Consider the following 16,345-nt stretch of genomic DNA (forward strand, 5'->3'; position numbering starts at 1 on the left):
AGACAAAGAGTGAAACAAGACACAACACAAAGGACTTACACGACACAAGTGAGACGCGCCGTTCTTATCAAGAACAGAACACCTTTGTTTTGGTTTCTCAAAGGGAGAACAAGAATGCGGAGCGTGTTCCCCTTTTCAGTTGTCAACCGCGCCGCACATCTGCGCCAACATAACCCCCCCCCCCCCTCCCCCGTTGGACGCAATGACCAGTCGCCATCGTGTTCTCGACTCGGTCCGGCCCACTGATTTTAGGCACCCGAATAAAGTTAGCCAGTGGACCTTGGCGTGGGAAGAAGAAAGTTTGAAATATGGAAGCCTAGAGGTGTCGCTACGGTGACACTGGGGAGCGACCTGCACGAGTCGGGGCATGTCACACGTGGCGATGCTGTGATGTGATGCTGAGGAAAGTCAGGCAGGTTGAGACTCGGTCAACCAACTCTTATCTTATGTCCTGACTAAATTCTGTAGTGTTGACATACAATCATGTTTGTTCTGATGAGAGGGAGTAACTGATTTCAGTCCACACTTTAATGTTTCCCGGATCGAGTCCCCAACGCAACATTGCAAGATCACTGCTTATCTGGTCTTTTCTCAAAGCCCCCGCCCAGCTGGTTGTTCGAGATGGGCACCAGTCACGCATGAGACAAAGGCTCGTGGGCAGTCTAGGAACAATGTCTGGATACTTCATCGTTGTTCTCTCTGACAATGGCCGCCTTCGGGGCAAGCTATTTATCTGATGGCCGCAAAGTCTTAAGCGGTCCAGGCCAGTTCACCGTCCTGTTTCTATCAACAATCACTAACAATCAGTGGACCGAGTGGCTGGCGTTCTTTCATTCTCTGGCATCACCGTCGAGACTCGAGTTGATGGAGTCTGTCGACGATATGCTCCACATGGGGCGGGTAGTCGAAATCATCGAAATCGCGCCTTGTCACACCCGCGCCCAGACGCCCTATATCCCCGCGGCGGCCACGCCTTGCGCGGGATGCGACGGTACGACTAACTCACCCATTGTACTACGGCTACGCCCAACAACAGCCGAAGCCAAACCGAAAAGCCTGGTAAGTGATCATCCGACTCAGGGTACAGAAGTGGAAGACCCGGATACGGAGATGACGGATGCACCGGCGCTCGAGGAGGGCCGGACAGGTGCCGATGCTGAAGAACGGTCCGACGAAGAAGAAATCGGGTACGGCAGCGAGATGAGTGGCGTAGAATACAGCGGCCGTTCGACGAGCATCGCCCAAATTTTTGAAGATATTATCCATGTCTCTACACTCATGGATATGGAATGAACAGACTGCCTGCCACTAAGCTCTCCCGCGGCGTCAAGAATTCCTTCACTCCGTGTAAGACAGTTGGGCTTTCGCTTCGAGGTCTCCTCCCCCTACTCCCCACCCCGATACAAGGACCAGGGTAGAGTTAGATCCTCCCCGCTTTAACTGACTGGTTTGCCCTAATCAGCTCTGCTCCATATCTTCGCTCCATATTCTCAGATTTTCCACAGAATTGTCATCAATCACCAGTTCCTCAACTAGGTGCTCGTGGAAGGGTGGCCGAGTTGGTTATGGCGCCAGGTTAAGGTCAGCTTAACATCTGTTTCCTGGTGGGGCAACCCGCGCGAGTTCGAGTCTCGTCCCTTTCAAGATTACTTTTTGCTTCTCAGGCACGAATCGATCGATGTTGACTTTTGTTCTTGTCCATGTTGAGCTAGTTGAGCGAGTGAACATCTGTTGGTGAGAAGCAAAGCAAACGGCACAAGGTCATTTGAGTAAGGGCATGAGAAGAAAACTAGATTTCCTTGAACAATTAAGACATCTGTCTATGGAACAAGCTGAGACGACACAATTATGGTTATTAGCGAGCCATAATTACCCAAGTCAGCCAGTTATGGCGCATGAGATGTGTACGACAACTCTAACCCACTTCTCACCGAGCTCACCGAGAAGCTTCATGTCCGCTCCAGCCCCTCGCCTCCGCCCCCCGCCCCCCCGGTGACATTTAAAGTTATCGGTGAGCCAGAAATGCCGCGGTGCTTGTTCCGTCCGGGTATGCACGTACGTCAGGGCGCACGAGCGTGGCAGTGCAAGCTGCTGATCGGATCGCGTTAGTTGGGTGTTAGTGTTTGGGGACAGATCGGGTGGTCACCTTGTCAGGGGGACGGCCGTTGGTGTACTTGGATGAAAAAACCCCTCACTCATTGGGAGGCAGCCCGAGCGCATTGGAAAACATATTTCCACGCTGTCATCACCAAAGTTCTTTTTTTTTTTTTTCGTTTTTTTTCATAACATCCCTTGAACATGTCTGGTTTAGATATCGACCTGGGCACCACCACGACTTGAGGAAAACGGGCCTAGAGTGGGAGAGTTGGCAGCATCCGGCCCGGGCCTTGACATATTAGAGAGAGCCCTCCCTTGGCGGCTGGGCAGAAGCGGCGGCTACACGGCAAAGAGGGTGTGTCGAAACGAGAACGGTAGCGTCTGGGCAAATATCTACGACGAATAAGCATACATACGCACGTACGTACATCTTGGGTATCTCGTCCTCAGATGGAAGAAGGAGAGCACCCCCGGACCCCGGACCTGATCGACTGGACTCGCCCGCTGTCGCCATGGGGTGACGGAGACTCGGCGAGGCGTGCCGTCGAGGACGGCGTCGGACCCGACTTGGAGGCGGACCAGCATGTGTCTGCCAGCGTCACCGGCAGCGTGAGCACCGAAGTGTCGCCATCCGTGTACTTTACGATACACCGGTGAGTGTGATCTGATGCGCTGCGGACCTTGCCTTCACTCAAGCAACACACATAAACTCACTCACACACACTGACACAACTTCAAACTGGGTAGGATCCGGCGTCTTATTCTGGCGAGCATAGGTATGCTGTCCTGTCAGTACTCTTCACCACCACTCCTCTCTGACGGTTCCCCCAGATGACCCTTACACGCTGGACCAACTCCGCGAGCCGCGGATGAACTCCCTGGTAGTCCGGCCACTCGTAGACCGCCTCTACGACCCCGACGACCCTACCATCGGTATGTTTTCTCTTGTCTTTGACTCCCCCATCGGGTTTTGACGGAATCCTTGGGCTGACTTGACACACGAACAATCTCACAGTCTACTGCCTCCTCGCGAACCGCATCCAGTTCCTGCGGCAGCACACCAGCACCGCCCACCACACGGTCAACGTCTCCCGCGCCACGCTCTGCGAGCTCGTCGCCAGCCGCGTGCTGCGGCGCTACCACGAGGACCACCCGGGCCAGATCGGCCTCCTCATCCTGGCGCACATCCTCGTCGAGGGCTTCGACCCCTTCCAGGGCGCCCCCGAAGAGGTTGAGAGCGAGTGCCGGCAGCTGCAGTGGCCCGTCCAGCGCCGCGACGGCCACGAGCGGAAGCTCACGACGCTCGAGCTCGCCATCATCTCCGAGAGCAAGCTGTTCCTGAGCTCGTCAGCCTGCCAGCGGCTCGTGGACGCCGTCTGGCAGGGCGTCGTGACCTACACGCCGCTCTCCTTCGTCGACATCCTCCCGGACCACTACGAGTACGCCTCGGTCTCGCTCTACGAGCCGCGCAGGGCCCCGCTGCTGGACGAGAGGCGGCTGGTGGTGCCGTGGATCCGCCAGATGACGGAGCTGTTCCAGTTCGTCACCCTCGTCGCCCTGTACGTCCTGACCATGGTCAACCGGAGCAGCCCGGCGCTCAGCGGGTGGGAGTGCCTCTTCGCCGTCTACACGGCCGGCTGGACCCTGAACGAGTTCGCCGCCATCATCGAGCACGGCTGGGCCGTCCACTCCCAGACGCTGTGGTCGTTCCTCGACATCACCTTCAGCCTCATCTTCGGCTCCTACGTCCTGGCCCGTGTCTACGACGTCCTCGGGTACCAGGGCGTCGTCGCCGACGGGTACGGCGTGCACATCCTCTGTCTCGCGGCGCCCGTCCTGCTCACCCGCCTGGCCTTCACCCTGCTGCCGGACAACATCGTCTTCATCGCCATGCACGCCATGATGAAGGACTTCACCCGGCTGACCTTCATCTCCATCTGGTGCTTCATGGGCTTCTTCCTCGCCTTGCGGTGGCTGATCGGCAGCAACGAGGACACGGCCGCCGCCGCCGCCGCCGGCGGACACGCCAACAAGGCGGCCCTGACGTGGTACGAGACGTGCAAGTGGCTCATCTGGACGTGGTTCGGCCTCGACGGCACCGGCATCGACCGGTCCGGCGAGTTCCACCCGGTGCTCGGCCCGGCGCTCATGATCGCCTTCGCCTTCCTCGGCAACATCCTCTTCCTCACCATCCTCGTCGCCATCCTCAGCAACACCTTCTCCAAGCTCATCGCCGACGCGCCCGCCGAGATCCAGTTCCGCCGCGCCGTGCTCACCTTCGCCGGCGTCAAGAGCGACTCCATCTTCGCCTACCCGCCGCCCTTCAACCTCGCCGCCCTCGCCGCCCTGCTGCCCCTCAAGTCGGTGCTCACGCCGCGCGCGTTCCACGTCGTCAACACCTCCCTCATCCGCGCCCTCAACGCGCCGGCTCTGCTCGTCATCAGCGCCCTCGAGCGCCGCCGCGCCGCCCACCCGCGCCGGAACGCCGCCGCTGCCGCCGGGCGGTCGCAGTCTCTGCTCAACTGGAGCTTCAGCGGCTTCAACCCGCACGGCGACGTCCACGCCGTCTTCAAGGTCGAGCCGCCGCCGGCCGTCGAGCGCGAGCTCGAGGAGCTCGACAACCTCAGCGACGTCGGCTTCGCTGAGAGTGAGCTCGGGTCCCGGTTGTCGTGGGACGTCGGCCGGTCGAGGTCGGGACGGCGGCCCGTGAGGAGGAGGAGGCGTCCCGGCAGGATGGTGTCGCCCATCAGCGTGGTGTTTCCGCTGCCGAGCGTGCAGCGCGTCGGCACCAACGAGTTCGAGCCGCTGTCCGGGTCGCCGGTGAGGCGGGTTGTGGAATAGGTGCGGGGCCTCGATTCTCTCTCTCTCTCTCTTTCTCTCTCTCTCCCTCACTCACACACACACAAGACTCCGGTGTGGCCCGGAGGCTAGAACGTAGGCGGCGGATGGACACCCAGCTTCTTGCGGTGACGCGGACACGAGGATCGGGGTGGAATTGGTCTCACCAGCGGTGCCAGAGCGCAATCTGCTCGCAAATTGCCGGCCTTACAAGTCGTCAACCAGCAAACACGGCCGAAGAAAAGGCCGTCGGACTTTGATGCGCATGTGTAAAGATCCGTACATGAGTGTTGATTAGATGATCAGATACAGTAGCCCCCGGAACTCGGTTTACGTTGGGAGAGGTTACAAGCCTGTATCCGTAGTTACACTGACTTGCCTGACTCACAAGCCCTACCGTTGGAACCACTAAAGACCATCTTTAGAGTCCTTGGCAAATGATTGCATCTAACAGAGTTTGGGAGAGTTCCCGCCGTGCTTGTTAATGTACTAATTGAACCGGTGATTGACACCCCCCGAACCGCCGAGTGTCAAGGGTATCCTCGCTCGGCCGAGGACTCAACTCTGCTGTACTAGGAGTAAGACTGTCTGCTTGCGTTCAGTCCCAGGGGGACAGGGGGGGAGGGGGCGAGCAGCACCAATGTCATCAACCAGAAACATGGCAGGCAACGCCCCGGATTCGTCGGAGATCGAGTCAAGCAACGGCCGACCCAGCAGTTGTCCCTCCGAGTTGGTTTATTGAGGGGAGTTTCAGGAGGTGTCTGCCACATCCCGTACGACGCGCCGAGCTTTGGGTAAATGAAGTATCCGTGTCTCTATACGGGTAAGATGTGTAAGTCGCCATCAAGCCGAGGAGCACAGAATAGAAACAATCGAATAAGCTTTGCAGAGTCGATTGCGTCCCTGTTGTTCCCCGTCTTTACGACCTCTTCGCTCTCGCATCCACCTCCCGCCGCGGATGCCGTGCCTGGGAAACCTGCCCTAATGTTTCCTGGCAAAACCCCTTGCTGGTTGAACGTACATAGTAGTGCCGAGATGCACCTCGGTGCTTGTCTGGTTTAGCGTCTTATGATCGACATAGCACGAAGAGCGGACGGCCTCTCACAGAGACAGAGAAAGCACACTGTTCACAAAGACACAGAGGTCCCATGACTCTCGATGATCGTTCGTGCCTCTCTCTCTCTCTCTCTCAAGTCGCACCGTCCACAACTGGTGGCTGTTATCTGTCAAAGGGTGGCGCACACCCTTCACAACCTCGACCAGCTCATGTCCACCAATGAACGAGGCAACCATGGAGCTCGGCCGCCCTCTCCAGAGCTTGACTCGCGATCCCCTCATCTTTAGTTGGCCAAGAGCCGCAGCGTGGTACTTGAGAAGGGGCAGGGGCGTGGAGGAAAGGAAACTAAATAAGTTTGCTTGGCAATGCTGCAGAAGGGCGGAGACGCAATTGGCGGAATGTTCAATGAGCAACTGTCCGTCTGCACTCCGCATGCAAGCCCTTCCCTGTCCTTCAGCTGCCGCGGTGCCCGCCTTGGTGTATTGGATGCTACCATGTCAAAGGGCCTTCAGATGAACGTCACCGCGTGGATGGCAAGGATGGGGTCTTGTGGGAAACAGAAGATGGGAAACTCCTTGTGTGCAATACAGGAATCGACCTAGAGCTGACCCAAAGCCAAGAAGACGGGATCTGCCAACGTTGTAGTGGAATAAATACCCCGAGGGTTTCCCTTCTCCGCGAGAGCACTTTGTGACTTACACAGCTCCCATCCCATACAGTCCTTACCAGTATCAACCAACACAACACAACACGCTCCCTCACTCTCGTTCACCACCATGGTCGCGTTCCTCCGCGTCCTCGCCCTCGCCGCCCTGGCCGTCGCCGCTCCCGCCGAAGATGCGGATGCCCGCAAGTGCGGCGGCCGCTTCGCGCGAACCCGCCCGTCGCCCAAGGCCCTCGTCGTCGACGCCTCGGGCGCCCGAGCCAACAGCTTCCCGACCCTCAACGACGCCGTGCTCGCCCTCAAGAACGTCACCGAGGAGCAGACCATCTTCGTCATGCCCGGCACCTACACCGAGCAGGTCCGGATCCCCGACTACAACGGGCCCCTGACCATCCAGGGCTACACCTGCGACGCCCGCTCCTACCAGAGCAACACGGCCACCCTGACCAACAACCTCTCCCGCACGCTCGCCAACCTCACGAGCAACGACCAGACCGCCACCCTCCGCCTCTGGGGCGACAACATCAAGATCTACAACCTCAACATCGCAAACACCTTTGGCCAGGCCGACAAGAACGGCCAGGCCCTCGCCGTCAGCGCCCAGAAGACCAACCTCGGCTTCTACGGCTGCAGCTTCACCGGCTACCAGGACACCATCTACGCCAACGAGGGCCGCCAGATCTACGCAAAGTCCTTCATCAACGGCGCCGTCGACTTCGTCTTCGGCCTCCGCGCCGCCGCCTGGTTCGAGACCTGCGACATCCAGACCATCGGCAAGGGCTACATCACCGCCAACGGCCGCGACGCCGCCAACAACACCTCCTTCTACGTCTTCAACCGCGCCAACGTCACCGGCACCAGCGGCCCGGCCTCCGTCACCCTCGGCCGCCCCTGGAGGCCCTTCTCCCGCGTCGTCTTCCAGAACAGCTTCCTCGGCGACGTCGTCAAGCCCGTCGGCTGGTCCACCTGGGACAACACCCAGAGCACCGCCGACGTCTTCTACAAGGAGTACAAGAACACCGGCCCGGGTGCCGAGGGCGTCCGCGCCAACTTCAGCTCCACCCTCGACGCGCCCATCGAGCCCGTCACCGTCCTGGGCGACGGCTTCAAGAAGGAGTGGTGGGTGGACGCGAGCTACTTGTAGACGGTTGGTTCCCTTGAGATATAGACAAAATACCCAAAAGTTTTTTTTCAGTCTTCACAGCTTCCGCTTTTTTGTCTTGCGTTTGGTGACGGACCCCATCCTCCTGCCGACTAGCTTCGCGTACATAGTTATAAAAGGCCTCCCCGGGCTCTGTTGGTCCTCGCTATCCAGGGTCGAATCAGCAGTGGTGTTGTCTGATCGAACACGTTGTGTGCCGTGAATATTGAGTGGTATCACCCCCTCTACTGAGGGGGTTACTTACCGCTGCCTCGAAATGTCGTTTAGGGTCCCCGATGGACATCTTGGAGTCCCGGTTCAAGATTTGGAGACCTTCGATCGGCTGCTCGGCATGTGACGCGGGGTCGTGCCACGCAACACGGCTGCAGCTACAAGCCCAAGTCATTGGTGGAGTTATACCAGAACCACCTAGGCGTCGACAAGATTCCGATGTACTCGTACCGACCTTATGGGCCCCGAGGTCCTTCGGCTTATGCCACATGGCATTGATAAGTACCTATCGAGAAAGGTCAAGGCCGTCTTTACTGGATGGGATACACTCCAAAGGATCATGGTTCGATGTTGCGACCAGTAGAGGACGCTACCCTTGAAGGGGAAGCACGAGGCTTGGCCCGGAGCTCCATGATATTTTTCGTCAGTTCCGGATCATCCAACCTTGTTGTGCCTGGCGGCAGGCCGAGTAATGGTTCGATAAGTACGTGGAAGGAGTGAAAAACTGAGGATGATAGCCCGATGCTTACAGCAAGCTTGATGCTGACAAGGACGAGTCACCAGGGGCCACCACCTTTCGGATAAGAGCTAACGAATTGGTAATATTTCTCGACGCTTGGAGAGAGGTACGTTTTCCCAAGCCGGTTGAGGGGCGGAGGGGGGTTGCAGATGCCACACAAACAATGACGAGTTGGCCCGGTTACTTGGGCCCATCAAGCCGTATCGTGTCAACACCGCCGCCAGAGCCAAGATCGACGCGGAGACCCCAGCGTTGGTGGAAGGGCCGAAGCCTGCGAATCCAACGCCCACTCTCTGGGTTAGGATCTGCGACACAAAGTAGTGGATACACGCCTTGACTGGCCGGATGAGGGAAGCAGATTGAGCTGCTGGCGTGAGAGGTTCTCGGCCGGGTTCACGAAGCACAGCGGAAAATGCAGCAACGGGGAGCACGCGTACACTGTTGAGAAGCCAGATTTGAACAACTGAGAGCCGTCGTGAGCTCGCTTATGCGCCGGCTGGTTGTCAACTTTAAGAATCATCGCCCAGTTGAAGACGATATTGCAGACCGTGGCTTCGCAGGCGCTCCCCTTCTGTATCCATGACCTTGACAGGCTACCGACTGGAAAGACGCAGAAATCATGGGCTCGCCCTACCGCTCAGCTGCTAATAATCTCACCCTTCATGCACACCGTGCTGCCCTTCTCGACCAGTATCTCGTACTCCTTGCCCCCCTCGACAGCCGCCGTGCGGACGGTGTACTCATCGCCCGCGTACAACGGCGACACGGCCCTGTACCCGACCTCCCGCACCTCGGCACCGTCCCGGCCGTACACGTCCCGCCAGTAGTCGAGCATGCCGATCAGGTTCAGCGGCCCGTGGACCACGACGTCGGGATGGCGCTCGATGTCCTTGGTCCAGGGCTCGTTGTAGTGGATCATGTGGCCGTTGAAGGTGAGGGCGGAAAACCGGAAGAGGCCGACGGGGGACCACCGGAGGTGGCGGACCACGCCGCTGCCGTCTGCACCGGCCCGGTCGGTAATCGTGGAGGGCCCGAAAGCTGACGGCCTGACGCCGCGCGGCGGTGCCGTCTCGGCGGCCCGGGAGACGTTGACCTCGGGGCGGAAGATCCATGATCTGAAAAAAAAAAGGCGAGTTGTTAAAACCGGGACATTTCCCCAGAAACCCCCCTCCACAGTCTGGCTGGAACCCCGGCGACTCACCTCCGGTCCTTCACGGCCAGCCCGTCGCGGCCCCAAAACTCCTTCTCGACGTCGACGAGCACCATCTCGTCGCCGCTCCTGCTCGTCTTCGGCGTCGCCGCAACAAGCCTCGTCCGCTCCTCGACCTCCTCGCCGACCCTCAGCGAGGTGCCCTCGACGAACCGCATCCTCCCGCCGGCCCACATCCGGCGCGTGAACGGCGCCGGCGCGTTGAAAGTCTTGTCCGTCCCGTCCATGCCCAGCTCGCTCTCGACGCCGGCCGGCGTGAAGTAGACGAGGTGGTAGCCCGGCGGCAGCGGCGTGCCCTGCGCCGGCGCGTCCGCGGAGACGTCCTGGCCGCGGTGCAGCTCCCTGCGGTTGAGCGTCAGGCTGAGGCGCTGGAGCTGGTTGGCGTCGAGGAGCTGTCTGCGGACGACGTCTCTGCCGGCGAAGGTGTCGAGGAGCTCGGCGGCGGCTTGCGTCGCGTTGGTGGTCAGGCACCGGCGGCCTCCGACGGCGCGACGGAGGAGGGCCGGACGTAGCTGGTGGGCGAGAGATGCCATTCTGCTGCTATTAAAGAGCATATTGGAGATGTGTGATGGGGTGACGTCAGATATTCAAGGCGTGTGTGTGTTTGTTTCGACTCGATTGCTATCGTCGGAAGAACAAACCCGCAACTTGTTCGACGGCATGCTTCATGAAGACAAATACCGGCAACTCTCGCGGCTTCGGGAAGTACAGGACCGGCAGGATGAAGTGATGGGCGTATGTCATGTCAGAGACCAATAGAGCAATGCCCGCCGGGGGAATGGGCCGAGAAGAGCGTCGATCCTCTTGCGGTCTGTCTGTGGGGTAAATAGCCGGGCCCTTCGGTTATATGCCTTTCGGCTTCTTCGTGTTTGACAAGGGGAACAAAGAAGCCGAAGCTACAGTGCAGTGCTCGGCTCAAGAAGCCGAGATGGCTCGACAGGGTTTCGGCGCCTCCCTCCCCCCCCAACGAAGGAAAGACAACCCGCGAGGACACTGGAAAGTTTACACAAAGGAGGAATGAGAAAGAAGGACTAATTACCGTTCCCGAAGAGGCTTGCAAGGGCCGTTGTCATAGGCAACGCTGCAGGAAGTTGAGCCCCTCGACCTGCATCGGCCCATTGGCATAGAGCTGGGGGTCCAGGAACAAGCCCAGATCCCCGAGAGCATCCTCGCCCTCCCAGTTGGTGCGCATGAGGTTGAAGTACTGGTCCTCCATGGCGTCTGGTCTCGTCTGGCCGGAGGAATCTTGGGCGGCGAGCAAGCCCCCCTGCATGGGGCTCGTCCCGGACGTCTGGAAGGGACTCTGGCCCGCCGCCGCCGAGCCCAAGATGTTGCTGGGTGCTGCAGAGTCCGAGCCGCTGCCGTGCAGTCGTTTGGCGACGGATTCGTCCAGGTACTGAAGGAAAAGATCCAGCACGTTGTTGTTGATGCGCCAGTACTTCTGGATCTCCTTGAGCCCGAGGAGACACATCTGCGCCCGGTGTTCGGCGAGTTGCCGGCCGATGCCGTCGGCGGACTTGACGTCGATGGCGTGTATGCAAAACGCCGCGAACAGGCTGGTGAGACTATAACAGTCAGACGATGCCGTGATTGGGGCTAGAGAAAGTAGAGCTCCTGGGTTCACTTACAGATGCATCTGGCCGTACTGCAGTGTCTTCTGTGCAAGCATGTCCTCCGCGATCCGGCTGATGCGGCAGGCGGCCGCGAGAGCCACTTTCTTGTCCTCTTCGTCCCGGTTGCGAAGCCAGCCGTTGCGGTGCACAAGAATGCGAAGATGACTGGGAGGAAAAACCAAGTTAGAGATCCGCCGACTATGCTCTCGTCCAAAGGAGGACTCACTTGTAGGCCAGGTGTATCAGACACGTCAGAACCGAAGACTCCCCAACGTCCGGTCCTCGGCGCATGTCGTCTGGCAAGCTCTCTCTCCACTTCTCGAGTTGCTGCTTCAAGGCTGCAACCTCGGCCGGAGCGGGCGGTCCTCGACCAGGCGCAAATTGGGTGTCCATGATTCTCCCAACTAGCAGCATGGGTGCTCATCAGTCTCTGGCACGCGTGAAATCGCAAGAGTGCCCGGGACATACGTAAGTGTGCGATTTCCACCATCTTTATCGCGTAGTGGATATGCTCCGCCTCCGAGGCGCCAAAGTTGGTGGCCTGCTGCTCGTCGCTGTCGTTATCCAGGTCCGTGGCGGTGAGGGGCTCGATGTCGCAGTCCTCATCACGGATCCGGCACGGTAGGCCGAGTGAGACGGAGGCTTGCCGTTCACGAACCTTTAGATGTCTGTCAACTGCAGCTCGACCAAGACGCGCCGTGTCAGGCGATGCTGTTGGCCTGGATGCGATCTTACATAGATTGACCACCAGACTCTCCTCCTCATTCGTGCGAAATTGGCGTCTTTTGTCGTGAAACGCGTGCTAAGAAGAAGTGAGCTTGAGAACTGTCATCGTGACTTGAGAGAGAAAAAAAACTCACGATCGATGCAGGCCATGTGTTTGAGCGAGGGTCAAGACCGCGCCGAGCCAGTACCTCACATCCCTCCAGTCCGTTGGGCCCCCTCTCCAGAAGCTGCAGAGGAAGAGGGATTGGATGAGAGTAAACTCGTCCTTCTCCCAGTTGGAGTGGAAGAGCACTCGTGCACGCGAGTAGGTCACGCTCTTGGCCTCGGACCGGTCCTTGAACCCCATGGCGACGATGGCCGCCTCGTCGCAGTAGGTCGACCCGATGAACAGCATCGCCTGCAGCAGGAGAGGCGAGATGTCCATCGTGACGAGACGCCGCGCGACGTCGGCGCGATCGAGGATGGGGAAGCACGGATGGAACCACTTGAAGTAGGCCCGCAGAGCCGGCAGGCAGCTCTGCGTGTCGGGAAAAGTGAGCGCGCCCTCATCTCGGAGGTACCGCTCCGTCGCTGAGCTGATGTGGTTCGCGCTGGCGGGCGACGTGGCGAGGTCCGACTGCGGCGTCTGGGGCACCACCGGGAAGGTCAGGCGGCCCTTCAAGCCTCCGTCGCCGACGACGGCTTCACCACCAGGTTCAGTGGCTCCCGGGACGAGGGTGATGAAGTTGGATTCCCCAAAGAAGCGACTGCCCCCCGTCGATGCGCCCGTCGATGCGCCTGTCGTCGAGCTCGCCTCCCCGGGCGTCTCGACGCGGAACGGAGTCTGCGAGGCCCCGGAACTGGGTAACCGGGTAGAAGGCGACGCGGTGCTAAGCGATGCCAGCGTCGCTGCCATGGCGGAAGTAAAAGCCGAGGGCGGAGTCGCTGAGGCGGCGGCGGCGGCGGTGACGCCCGTGGGCTCCGGGGTCGCGGACGACGCCTCCTCGCCCTGCTTCTGCCTCTTGGGCCTCCTTGGGTACCTACAGTGAAGCTTGAGCATCCAGACGACGCCGGGGGAGCATAACCTGGTATGGGAGATTGTGGAAATGCAGGGGAAACTCACCGGCCTCTCCGCGAGGGCAACACTTCGCAGGCCGCCTGTGAGGTCTCGCAGTTGGAGCACGGGTGGCGCTCGGTGACATTACACCGGATGCGCCGAGAGTTGCACTCCTTGCACGCGTGCTTCGCGCGGGATTTCTTGTGGCCGTCCACGGGCATGATGAAGCGCAAGTCCCTGTTACTGACGTGAAGATCTGATTGGGAATTGGAGCATGGTAGTACGGTAGTTGGACAAGGTTGATATCACGGTGAGTGTATGTGTGTGTGTAAGGCGGTGATGTGTTTTTGTTGTGTACAAACAAGTTCAGGTCATTGCGTCGCTAACCTAAAAAGGTCACACGCACTTCATAGCATTACTAATCATACTGATTGAAGCTTATCAAGTCAGTAGGCGTGCCGTAAAGAGTATACAACATGCGTGACATATCATCATATAACTGATGATTGAAGGTGTCTACAGGCATACGGTCATGAATATCTCCCAGTTGGGATTGTGTTTCGAGCGATGATCAATTTCAAAGTACCTACTGAGACGCCACAAGTCCCGGATATCGGAGACCAGAATCCGGTTGGAAGCCTAGCACCACAACCACCTACTGTTTGCATGGTTTCCCTACCTATGAATTTTTGTGAGTTTTCTCTTGGGCCGTCTTATAGATGACTTCCTGCAGATTGTTGTGCTCGGTCACCGACTTGGCCCCCGGCGGCTTCACCATCTGAAAGGGGTTCAAGTCCTTCAGAGCAATCTTGTCAAAATCCTTTCGGAACTGCTTGAAGTCCCAGCACTTGCCCCACGTGTTGGCGTCGGGCAACGGAATATCCGTATGGTCATACCATTGATACACTTGAGAGGCCACAGTTAGCGAAGGCTCCGCGTATAGAAGAAGACCGCCCAGAGGCAGGCAAGGTGGATTGATGAGGGGTGCATTGGGCGTCTTGGGGACACATGCTGCGTGTAGAGAGAGAGCCTGGCACTGAATGTGTCACTCACCGTAGACCCCAGGATCTCCAGCACAGGTGATATGGTCCAAGACCATTGCTATGCAGTGTGCTATGTGATGCTCGTGCATCGGAACCTCTTCCGTGCCGTTTGGATAATAGTAATCCTTGTAAAGCGCCTTTCGGATGTAGTTCAGGCAGTGAAGCCGGTGGAAGACGAGCGCGTGGCCCAGATACGTCTTTTCGTTCCCGGTTTGGTACTCCTCGGGCAGCATCGCGGCGACCGAAGGGTCCTTCTTCATGGCGATGACATCCGACTCGGTCACCGGGATCGAGGATTCGCTGGTGATTTCTTCCCACATCCTGTCAATCTCCTGGTTCGGTCGAGACCCCCACGTCATGTCGCCGCCGCCGCCGCCCGAGAGGGTTTGTGGCTCATCGAAGCGGAGTGTCATTGGGATTTCGATCTGGTTGAGCAGCGGAGCTACACGAAGAAGAAGAAATGTCAATCAGGTAACAACCACGGCGCGTGAACTGGCATGCAGCAGCACCACTTACAGTACGACGATACCTTCTTCAAGTACATGTTCATTGGTGCCTGGCGGTTCAACCACCATATGACTGCCCCGGCGGGAAGAACGATGAGTTGGCTGACAACAAAGACTTGGACGAGTCTCTTGGTGGTTTGGGACCAGCCGCTTCGACGGGTAGGAAACCTGTCTGCGCCCTCATCCTCGTCGCATGAGCATCCTTGGTCCAGAGGGGCATACTCCGCCTCCGACTTCGGGACGGCATTCCAAAACAACCCGTGGGCCATGGCAAGCTATGCAGCAAAAGGCGTTGTAGGGGGCCTTGGATGACTGGTGCCTGGATTATAACGGGGGGGGGGGGGGGGGGGGGGGGGGGGGGGCAGTTTGCAAGCTAGTCTTACGAGTTGTTGTAAGGATGGCAATCGTCCAGCAGAACCCGAGGATTCGTATCCGATTCTATATAAATGTTAATGGATATCTTGTGCCGTCAGACCTAGTCCCCATTCAGACCAAACCCGGGCGTCCTCAGAATCCGGACTTGAGCACCGTGAATACTCAAAGGTAGCTGTCACAGGCATGCATTAGCCTTAAAGTGTAATGTGGCAGCGAATGAGGTTTGAGTACATCGTATGTCCTCTTGTCAAACACCCTCGCGCGCGCCCTGAGGAAAGCTTGCCGCTTGCCGAGCGTGCCTTGAAGGTCAACTTTAATATTGCCCGCACCATTGATTTTCGACGAGTAATGAAATGAAATCTTTCATACCCAAGCAGCCGCGATGTTGTACATGACTCACGCTCCTTTGGGAGGTTCCTGCTTCAATCATGTTGTATTAATATCATACTTCCAGCGCCCATGACGTGGAGCCAGGGAAGACACTCTTAATGATTGTCATCTTGGTGGCTATCGCAAATAAGGATTTCTGCTGGAAATACACTGAATGTCTGAAGTGAGAGAATGTAAGCTCAAAGACGGAAAGGAGAGGTTTCAACCCACTGAGCCCAATGACACGGTATCAAGCCTCGATATCTGCAGCTCAAACCCAGGCTGATTTACTCTCCCAATCAGAATGAGTCCAGATGATCTACACGCGTAGGGGCACCTAGTATCTGGAGGTGCAGATGTTGTGTCATCAAGACCCAAGTCGAGGGAGGATCAGTCAAATGGCCAAGAAGGACGCAACCGTTTTTAAACGCCCCGTTACAGCCCTTGCAAAATCGAACAGGCTTCTTCGTATCTATGCAAACCAGAAGCGACCCTGAGAATTACTGACTTGAGCTCACCTCGGAAAGCTCCAGGCCAAGTTCCCTACCACGTGGAGCCATCCAGACAAGCTTCCCCAAAGGTTACTGGAAAAAGCTGGAAAAAACTCTCTTGCGCCCATGACGGTAAAAGGTTATAAGGCAGCTGTCCATCCCCGTTGCACACGTATCCACTGGAAGAACAGCATGAATATGCAGCTTCATGACTAGCATAGCGTGGAGCGTAACTCTCGACGTCAGAGATGCTTACAGGCAGTGTTGATCGACAGACCTAGCATGGTGGCCTACAGCGTACAGGTAGAGCCAACTTAAGCTTCCGTTCGTCAAGCTCGTGTCCCTACAAAAGGTACGACGGTATCGGGTTAACACAGCGGGGTAGAGCCCCTGGAACTCACCTCTTCTGTGCACTTGACATTTGGCAT

At 58.0% G+C, this 16,345-nt stretch overlaps 6 protein-coding genes across 6 annotated transcripts; 3 read left to right on the forward strand and 3 right to left on the reverse strand.

Moving 5' to 3' along the window:
* Positions 1-705: 705 nt before the first annotated feature.
* Positions 706-1,293, forward strand: CH63R_12140 (uncharacterized protein; the record flags this gene model as incomplete). The annotated part of the gene is made up of 1 exon (XM_018307114.1): positions 706-1,293. The coding sequence occupies one exon, from the start codon at positions 706-708 to the stop codon at positions 1,291-1,293; it is 588 nt and encodes a 195-aa protein (XP_018153955.1).
* A 1,254-nt stretch (positions 1,294-2,547) lies between these two features.
* Positions 2,548-4,938, forward strand: CH63R_12141 (Nonselective cation channel; the record flags this gene model as incomplete). Its single annotated transcript, XM_018307115.1, has 4 exons — positions 2,548-2,750; positions 2,845-2,873; positions 2,929-3,030; positions 3,113-4,938. 4 exons carry the CDS (start codon positions 2,548-2,550, stop codon positions 4,936-4,938), a joined length of 2,160 nt encoding a protein of 719 aa, XP_018153956.1.
* A 1,830-nt stretch (positions 4,939-6,768) lies between these two features.
* On the forward strand, positions 6,769-7,800 carry CH63R_12142 (Pectinesterase; the record flags this gene model as incomplete). The annotated part of the gene is made up of 1 exon (XM_018307116.1): positions 6,769-7,800. One exon carries the CDS (start codon positions 6,769-6,771, stop codon positions 7,798-7,800), a length of 1,032 nt encoding a protein of 343 aa, XP_018153957.1.
* A 1,385-nt stretch (positions 7,801-9,185) lies between these two features.
* Positions 9,186-10,312, reverse strand: CH63R_12143 (Mitochondrial 3-hydroxyacyl-thioester dehydratase; the record flags this gene model as incomplete). Its single annotated transcript, XM_018307117.1, has 2 exons — positions 9,186-9,663; positions 9,750-10,312. The coding sequence occupies 2 exons, from the start codon at positions 10,310-10,312 to the stop codon at positions 9,186-9,188; spliced, it is 1,041 nt and encodes a 346-aa protein (XP_018153958.1).
* A 515-nt stretch (positions 10,313-10,827) lies between these two features.
* CH63R_12144 (Acyl-CoA dehydrogenase domain-containing protein) lies at positions 10,828-13,354 on the reverse strand (the record flags this gene model as incomplete). Its single annotated transcript, XM_018307118.1, has 6 exons — positions 10,828-11,323; positions 11,387-11,536; positions 11,598-11,775; positions 11,840-12,153; positions 12,232-13,116; positions 13,200-13,354. 6 exons carry the CDS (start codon positions 13,352-13,354, stop codon positions 10,828-10,830), a joined length of 2,178 nt encoding a protein of 725 aa, XP_018153959.1.
* A 458-nt stretch (positions 13,355-13,812) lies between these two features.
* Positions 13,813-14,951, reverse strand: CH63R_12145 (Dopa 4,5-dioxygenase; the record flags this gene model as incomplete). Its single annotated transcript, XM_018307119.1, has 3 exons — positions 13,813-14,144; positions 14,187-14,618; positions 14,693-14,951. 3 exons carry the CDS (start codon positions 14,949-14,951, stop codon positions 13,813-13,815), a joined length of 1,023 nt encoding a protein of 340 aa, XP_018153960.1.
* Between the last annotated feature and the right edge of the window lie 1,394 nt (positions 14,952-16,345).

Source organism: Colletotrichum higginsianum, chromosome 8 (genome assembly GCF_001672515.1).
Source record: "Colletotrichum higginsianum IMI 349063 chromosome 8, whole genome shotgun sequence".
In the NCBI taxonomy this organism is placed as follows: Eukaryota; Fungi; Ascomycota; class Sordariomycetes; order Glomerellales; family Glomerellaceae; genus Colletotrichum; species Colletotrichum higginsianum.